Raw genomic sequence first — 9,714 nt, forward strand, 5'->3', positions numbered from 1 at the left:
CCTGATTGCTGAAATGAGAACATTTTTACCATTTTAAAACTTAACCAGTTTCAAATAATTAAAGATGCATATATATCCCCCTCATATATGTTACAAACATGTGCTTACAAATCAGAGAATAGATATACATAAACATATAAACACAGGTATAATAAACCAGAAGATAGAAGATCTGGTTTGCCTTTTTTATTGTTGTGGCATGATGGAATTATAAATATATAATAAAAATGAAATTACGGTGGTAACTTTCTGAATAAATTTGCCTCAATACTCATAAAGAAAAATTATTTGATTTCCGTTACCAACACTGAGTACATTATATTAGGTAATTTTTCAACTTACTGTTTTATTTTAGTTGTGTAAAAACTGCCTTTGTAAAAGGATCACCCATGTACTTTTCTGTCCATTTAGTTCTATTTATGCAGGCATATCGTTATCTAATCAGGTCCTTTAATGTAATTTACATAAACTATAGAAGCTAAAATATTGCTCAATATGAAAACTAACTTTTTAAAAGATGAAGCAGAAGTGTAGGACTTCTTAACAGAATGGCTTAGTCTCATGTGATATATAGCTGTAAAATTCATATTTAAGTGGAGTGGATTAATAGTGTTCTGTTATGTATGTGAATACCTGCCTAGCTGCCACAAACCCTTTCCTCTAAGCAAATATTTTTTCAAAGAAACGTACATATAATTACAGTACAGTTTAAGATATAATGCTATAGTTTGGTGATGTTTTTTGTCTTCCTAGAAGTATCATAAAATTTTTTTCTTGTTAGCTTTCATTATTATAAAATGGTATGCCTTTGAATGCTTTCACGCTGTTGTATTAATTGAGAGTAATTTGATGATTATATAGTTCAGAAGTTGGTTGATGTCTCTAGGATCTATCTGATATAATACTCACTTATCAAAAGTCTTGGATAATTATAGAAAGAGATAGCTAATGAATACCGTTCCAAAGTAGAATTTTTAAATCAGCTGTAACTAGCAGAAACATATGTGGTTCGCACATAAATATTAAACAATGTAAATGATTCTAAAGGTCCATATCTTCCCTAAAAAGAACATTTCGAAAATCTTATGGTGATTTTCCTATTACTTTCTTAAAAACACAGGGTTTCTTCACTTGACCACATATGAATATATATATTTTTATTTAGAGGTAAATGTTACGTTAAGGTCATATGGCAGGATTAGCATATGATATTATACAGTCCTCTTAGTTTTTCATCGTTTATTAACAGTCATCTTTGGCTCTATTTCTCCTCTAATTGGAACATCATCTAGCCTTGGCAGTTGAACTATTCAATAGAACGATTAAATTTTTCTGACTGCTCTGAGCTGAATTGACCTGTTTTGACCTGTTTGTCACTGATCGTAACCTGACAGGCGCTAGCAGCCTGCAACGATTATGGCTTTTTGAGATCAATCTGATGCCATGTTCTTTTGCTGCAGCTCATCACATGAGGAGACTGGGGCCTCTCACACTCTCTACGGCCATGGAGTTTGCAAATGGCCAGGCTGTGAAAGCATTTGTGAAGACTTTGGACAGTTTTTAAAGTAGGTTTTTTACTTTTTTTAGGGGAGGGAGTGGATTGTATGGGAGTTTTAAGCAGATAGTTGTAAATGAACAAAAGAAAAGCTGAAGGAAGAAAGCGAAGGTCCATCATAAGGCACACTGTAAGTTTTCTGTGTGTTCCAACAAGTAGATTAGCAAAGTCAGGCTAAGATGGTTAACTCTTCCTCTTTACTTTTTCATGAGAACATTTTACAAATCATCCAATAAAAGTGTTTGAATGAATGAAAAAAGAAGTAGCCTTACTATAGCAGTGTCATTAATAACTGGAAGACGTGTTTGTTGGATTCACTTAAATTTCAAGGTTTCAAGAAAAATTTCCAGTAACATTATGTGAGAAGTCATATTATATATATATATATATATATATATATATAATATATATTATATATACACACATACATATATTTAAACAAAAGACAGATTTTAAAGGTGTATTTTTTATTGTAGACTTTATATTTCTTACTTTAAATAATATTTAATGTATTTATTTAACAGCAAGAATAAAAAACTGAAAGTTAATAGTAACTAAAATTTTAAGATAGTTGTTATTTTCTCCGTGTTGTTACTTGTTGCCCTGAGAATCATAAAGAAACTTACATGGCCCTATGTTTGTATGATAGATTATATGGCTTCTCTAGCTTAAAATCAACTTTATGTATCCTTAATTTCTTCATACAGTGATAATCTATTTTTTTTAATTCATAAGAGGTTCTTTTTCAAATGAGAATATGCATCTTTCATGAAACATTTTCCACGCACAATTTCAGTATACAAGAGATCTAAACAGAGAGCTACAGATAGGTTTATGGAGATGAGTAACTTCACAGGCTGAGACTCTTATGTTGTCATGGAGCAGCTAACAGGGTGAATGAACTGTTTCATGCTTCATCAACAATTAAGTTAATTAGCTCATTTGAAATTGCACTGCTTTGTTGCCAGGATGTTGGCAGAAACATCAAAAAGATGTGTTTACAAATGGTAGACTACAGAGTATAGAGCAAAAGCACCTTAACAACAAGGCACAAGTACTTGGCATCATAATAACTGTATAACTGAATTACAGTAAGACTTCCACAAGGATTTTTTTAAACTATTTTTATTTCTGACCAATTAAAAGAAAAAAATGTTTCCTATATTATTACGGATTTTCTACATGGCCTTGAATGAAAATTTGCACTCCTATTTTCCTGAACAGTTGTGAGCTACCATTTTGTTGGATAGGAAACTGATTTGACCGTTCTAAGCAAAGAGAGCTCTTAAAATGTTAAGTAACTTTGCTAAAGTTTTCCTGTCTAAGAAAAATAACATTTGCTAAAATGAAGACAGGATATAAGAATGTAATTCTTTAAAGAACTAATTTCATATTTCTTCATTTGAATATATTAGTCCTTATTAATATGTTATATTATTCCTTATCATTAAGGTTATTTAGAGGACTGTTGCTGCTGTTTCTTCAGTATGGCAATTTAAGCCATAGAACTAGCTCAGTCACCAAATATTTTATTGCTCTAAGTTGTTGCTTTTGACAACATTCAAAATAAAGCTTTAAGAAAAAAATACATGTCTTTGTTTCGGTATGATTTCCTTTATGGCCCATGGAAAGGAGCATTTTTATTCATCTCAAATTTGTATACATATTTTTATTACTAACAAGCTTATAAATATGAACTCTCATTTTACCCTCCATGGGTCTTTTTCATATTCAAGTTAGTATTTTTGAAAACCTGAAGAAGTTACAATTAAAAAAGCATTTCCTTTCAATGAAATATCAACTTTGTTTCCAAAGACTGACCATTTTTCCAACCCATTAACTTTATAGGGATGACAGAACAAATGACAGTAGATTTTAAGGCCTTTTTTTTAGTCCATTTTTGTTATGATATGCTTAGATTCTGTAAGTCAAAGATCTGTGATAAATTCTGTTGATAGAACTAATGCCAGTGTACTGTACTGAAATGAAATATTAGACATATTTCCATACTAGTATTGTCTTTTTCTTAAAAAGGTGTGGGAAATTTGAAGAGAAATAAAATAATGTTTTATTAAATTAATTTCAGTTATTCAGAAAAAAATGTTGATTTAGTGTCTATGTGGAAAGTGAATCGAAGAAGGCGTCACCACTAATACAGATTTTCTTGGAAAGAAGATTTTGCTTTTCTTTTGTAATAATGGAGAGGATTGAGAGTCTTGGGGGGAAAAATGTCAGGCAAGTCAAAAGGCTGTGAAAGGTTTTTAGCTCTCAGGTTTTTTGTTTATCCATGCTCCAGAAATTTTGTACCCAGTGTTTACTATAAAAGGTGTTTGAGAAAATATTATTGTGGCATTTTTATTTCTAAAATGCACTAGAAATACATTGTACAGCTTGAGCTGTACTTTGTATCAGTCAGCTTATCCATTGGTTTGAAATAAAAGGAAGCTATCCATTATTACTATTTACCCTACATATGTTTAATAGCAAAGGACAGTAGAAAATATATTGAGCCCCAAATTCCATTTCTCACATTATATCCCCAAATAAACTGGCAGAATTCCTCTGTTTTTGCCCAGCACCAAACGAAAATCCACCAGAGGACAGTTGCTTATGAATAACATATATATTCTTAGCCATATATACATATATAAGAAGAAAGTCTAGACTAAAACGTGTTTAGGAAAATTTTTGAATTACTATAAAGTAGGTGTTGACAGAAGCTAACCATTTTTCTGACCACTCATTGAAGATCTCACTAGATCACTAAAAGCATTTAATACTAGTTCTTCATTACTGTCTTATAAATATCAAAGTGTAATAATATCCAACAAAATTTTAGTGTAGTTTGTCTGCAAAATTAATTATCATTCCATTGGCCCTAAGTCAGCATGAATGTAGATGGATTGACTTTTAGAGCTTAAACCAAAAGGTTTACAACATAACATTCAATTTGGCAGACAAGTGTTCTTGAACCTGCATGTGCGGATGCCAGCAAACAAAACGTGGTCTGAGATACAAAGATAGAAATACTCTTTGAAGAATGGCAAAATGGTTAGTGTCAATAAAATGTCAGCCTATTAAGGAGTAATTAGTTGGCGAACATAAATGTATTAGGTTTATTACAAAGCCTAAAATTTTAAGGTTTGACATTGTATAAAGAGCAATAGAAAAGGTAGTAGAAACAATATTTAATGGAAATGTGTTATCTTTTTTCTTGCAGCTGACTACTCTAAAAATTATGCTCTTACTTAGTGTGTATTGTCTATTTCTTTGTCTTTGACTAGGCAGCATGGCTACAAAATTATGACCTCAAGAAGGCGTTCTTTGAACTTGTCAGAATGTTGTTTCTTTTGGTGACAGTGCCCCCATCTCTCAAAACTAAGGCATCTCACATAATCAGCTAAATGAATAGTGACAGCTAACATTTTGTATTTAAACTCCTGTCAGTGTTTAAACGTAAAAAGCTTGATGCAAAATAAATCAAACACCAGTGATATGCAAGGGAAACATTTTGTTAAAACAGTCTCTGACATACTTGGATTTAAATCTGATCCCTTTTTAGCTTATAAAATGCTGTAACTTTAAATGAATTTGAAAAAACATCTAGAGGTTAAAATAGAATTGCTAATCTGGGGTGTATATAATTGAAGTTACCACATGCATTCATAACCTTAAAAGCTTAATTAAAGAGAACTGTGCATTAAATAAATTGGAAAGATCCTTTCCTACATTTTGTCTTCCTGAAATGCTTGCTTAATTGTTTTTAGAAAGAATTTGACTGCCTATTTACACCTTTTTTCCTAGTGGGCACTACCTTACCTAGCACGTAGATTCAATGCAGTTTTGAAAGAACGTCAGTTGACCACATCATTTATTCCATTTTGAAAACAAAAATCAATATACCTATAAAGTGACCCATAAATTAGAATTGGCTCACACAATGTTTGTTCAGTGCTGCCTTTCTGAAGGCACCCTTTGCATTTTTTCTTCACCTCTCTGTTTGAACTGCAGTCTCGGTAAGAGGCTCATTAGGGGACATTAGGGACTGGAGCTAACCAGAATTCCAGAGCTTGCTTTGCTCTTATTAATGCATAGTAGAGTAGAATGCATTTAAATATTTCATAGGCATTCAGTAATTTGTGTGTAATCGCCTTGTTAGCAGACCAGTAGAAGTAGAACAGGCCTGTGAAATGGTGTTAGTGATTGCATGGGTAATTTACAGACCTTTGCCATCAGAAAGAGTATTATTGTTGGCTAGTACGAAGCTGTGAAATAGAACTAGCAATAAGTAAAAAAAGAAACTTAATAAAGGTTTTGTAACAAGCATCTTCAGGGATAACAACCCCACTTGGTCCTTTTGAAGCAGCTATAATTTATGACATAGGCAATATATCAAATGCATAAGATAGTATTATGGAGCATTCATATGAAAAGGGTATTTGCAACATTAGTTCCAACTTCCTGCAAGGGACATGATTAAATGATTAATGAAATGTCCCTTTGCATATGCATTTTGAAACAGCAATTAGGCACCGACTGAGAAAATCTACCAATCCTCTCATTTCTCAGTATTATCTCATTCTTGATTTATAAATCATAGAGAATTTTTGAACAGCAATATGTAGTACCTGAGATAGTTATAAAAACATGAAAGAGAATAATTTGGGCACAAAATAGTCATAAATACATAAATTCATAATTTACTGTTAATATGCAGCCTGTTTATTTAGTCTTATTGCATTGTATTTATATCAGGACACTATTTCTGTACTTTGATTGGCATAATTAAGTAGGGGGAATGAATAGGCACTATTATTTTACATATCACTGGTAAACAATAGCAAGGAAAGGAGAAGGGAGATGTGGCAGAGGTATGTATGTGTTTTTCAAGTTCTCAGTAATCCACTGGAGGCTGTTCTATAAATGATCATTGAAGGGCTGCAAGCTAGCCTATAATTACAGGAAAGAAAGTGGCAGCTCTGGCATTTCATAACTATGTGTCCTCGAAAAGTGCTTTGTGAGTTTGTCACCAATGATAATTTAGATAGAGGCTCATTACTGAACATCACAACACTTTAAAAACCTTTCCCCTTCATACAGGAGAATAAAGGACTATTTTAATGGCAAGGTTCTTTTGTGTTCCACTGAAAAATTCAATCAAGACAAAACCTCATTGGCTATTATTGTAGTCTACAGTCTCTATTCTAATAAAAGATGCAGAGATAAATTGAATAGGTCTCTAAGACCCAAGTATATAATGCAAACATTTTGTACTTTTTTTAGTTCTTTAAGTATAGGATAATTACTATCCCTAAGAAGTAAACAAGTGTGCAAAAAACCTTTTTAAAAAGTAATTTCATGCAAAAATAAACATGTTAAACTGAATATATCTTTTTCTTGCAGAGCTGTGTATTCTGCTTATCTTACTCCATTTACACCCTAATCTTTGTGTAGAGCTGAAGCATTTTTAAAAATATGCATTTAGACTGACCGTGGAACAAACATACATGTGTTCCTCAAGAGATCAAGCCTTAGGAATACAACTACTATTGCAATACACTGATAGAAAATGGACTCATTGTTCATTAAAATGGGGGGAGGACCTGAAAAACAATTTGTAAATGTCCTGTTAGTTAGGAATAAGTGACACTTAATGTCATAAGCTAACCTGTGGTTTACTCTAACATTCCGTGCCTCCTTTTCAGAAAGCATGAGTGAATTTTAGTTCTTGTTACAGTTTATTTTATCTAATTTTTTATTATGAAAATCATTTTTTAAATTTTTATTTTATAGTGGAGTATAGGTGATTTACAATGTCGTGTTAGTTTCAGGTGCACAGCAAAGTGATTCAGTTATACCTATATCCATTCTTTTTCAGATTCTCTTCCCATATAGGTTATTACAGAGTATTGAGTAGAGTTCCCTGTGCTATACAGTAGGTCCTTGTTGATTACCTATTTTATATATAGTAGTGTGTATCGTTCCAGTTAGTTTCTTAACCAAGCCAACAGAGCCAGTCTAAGAGCAGGCAGGTGGAGTACAAGTGCCTTTCCTGCGCTATAACCACACACCTTAAACTTGACCTGATACATCCTGCTATTTTAGTCCACAGTCTCTCTTCAACCAAGAATGACAGTTGTGCTAAGATACATGGAGGTTTTGTTGTCATGATCAGTGAGGAGGTACTGAAACAAACTGATTTAATTTATCAAAGAATGGGGCAGAGTCGCACAAATTCTACCTGCTGAACCTAGATCTACTAACAAATAAACCTACATGTTTGTAAATTACTTCTTTATATGTGTTACATATTTGTTTGTCTATATATTTGTTCTGTTTCATTATCTTCAAGAAACGTAAGTAAATCATTTGAATGGGCACAAAAGTATTTCTGTTGAATTTTAGTAAAATTAGGGCTGCACTAAACTTTTTAGACTATTATACCGTTCTAAATGGTACTTGAGCCCAGATGGAGAAATATATAAATTCTTATTTAATTTTGTAAATATTTGGTTTAATATTTCTCTTAGATACATTGATGAGAACATCTCTTAAATTGCTGCCTTAGTTTGCCCATTGGTGAAATAGACACACCAAAGGATATTAAATTAATTGAAGATGACTTTCTTAATTTTAGGAGGCAGCAAATAAATGATATATTACAAAGTACATATTATTGAATATGTTCATGTTCATTGGAGATGCTGCTCTACTAAATTACTTTTGATGTATCAACATACCACTCATTAAAGAGATCCTTTTAAACATTATGAAATAATAATAGACTAATACATAATAAAGATTAGAGTAAGATAATGAGAATGTCTTATCTTTCCCTACTTTTTTGAAAGATTAGAATAGATGTCTCCCAAATAGGACACTAGACATGAAATGTCAATCTTACACTTCTGATTGTCAGAATCTTCAATGCACTTTAATTATTAGTAATAACAAGTGATCATTCTTCATAAGTATTTGATGTTTCCATGGGACGATAATTTGCCATCTTTACATAATTCATACCACATCCTGGTGAAATAAGACATGGCTCACTAAATAACATCATAGGAAGCACAAACTGTTTTAACAAAAATGGAATAGAGAATTGTCTTTGTTCTCTTCAGAGTTACTTTTGATTCATGTATTTATAAGGTGTCCTTTTTAAAAATAAATGGCATGAGTATATGAAATTCATCTAGTGATTTCTACTATTATTCTGCAAATGGTTTGGGGAAAATATTTTTTGTAATAACTGATATGCTTAGAGACAATGACATTTTCTACTATTTGAAGGGTCTCTTTATGTTGCGTAAATAATTTGCACTAAACACATCAGCCTATTTAACTTTTCTGGTATCATTTCAAAGTGTTCTTTTTTCCCACTGTGGAGGAAATACAACTTCAGTGGTTTTAAGTGGAGCATATGCCACTGACATAGCCGTGGCTTAACATTCTGTTTTGCGTTTTGTGTTTGTTTAGGCACCTTAACAACGAACATGCATTGGACGACAGAAGCACTGCCCAGTGTCGAGTGCAAATGCAGGTGGTGCAGCAGTTAGAAATACAGGTTTGTCAAAGCCTTCCTTAATGGACTCCTTTCTCTGACTTCTGGTCGTTAAATTGAGTACTGGGCAGATCCTGTGTCTTTTAACACAATGACTCATAGAAATACAAGGAATTTTAGATTGTTTATAGTGATAGCAATGATTGATAATTCAGGGTGGATTGTTGTAGTTTAATGTACTTACCACTTAGACTTAATATAACCTTTAGACTATATCATATACATTTGGCTATCCCAAAGGAGTCAAATCTAAGTTTCCCTACGAAAGGTTAGACCCAACCCCCCAGTTGGATATAATTTTATTGCAGAGACAGTTTTTACATGAGCTAATCTTGTTTTTTTCCATGAGATTTTATATTATAGCAAAAAGCCTTTACAGTATCATGCCTGTAATTTAATACTCTAAATAAAATCTTTTCCTTTTCTACCTCTAGTGTATTTTTAATTAAAGATCTTGCAAGAATCCTTAAGACTTGGAGTAATGGCACATCATTTACAATATCACAGATGGTAATATGTGTATTGTATCAAATGCTGCTAACTTAAGTTAAAAAACATTACTGTTAATATTGAAACAGAATTTGGCCAAAAATAA

At 32.2% G+C, this 9,714-nt stretch overlaps 1 protein-coding gene across 1 annotated transcript in view; it reads left to right on the forward strand.

The window, feature by feature from the left end:
• Nucleotides 1-9,714, forward strand: part of FOXP2 (forkhead box P2) — a 254,646-nt gene that overhangs the window by 208,618 nt on the left and 36,314 nt on the right. Inside the window, exons 9-10 of the mRNA XM_029234320.1 lie at nt 1,461-1,565; nt 9,035-9,122. Coding sequence (XP_029090153.1) covers nt 1,461-1,565; nt 9,035-9,122 — 193 coding nt within the window. The remainder of the gene's footprint in view (nt 1-1,460; nt 1,566-9,034; nt 9,123-9,714) is intronic.

The sequence above is a fragment of the Monodon monoceros genome, unplaced genomic scaffold, assembly GCF_005190385.1.
Source record: "Monodon monoceros isolate NGI ecotype Baffin Bay Population unplaced genomic scaffold, NGI_Narwhal_1 Super_Scaffold_2, whole genome shotgun sequence".
Lineage (NCBI taxonomy): Eukaryota > Metazoa > Chordata > Mammalia > Artiodactyla > Monodontidae > Monodon > Monodon monoceros.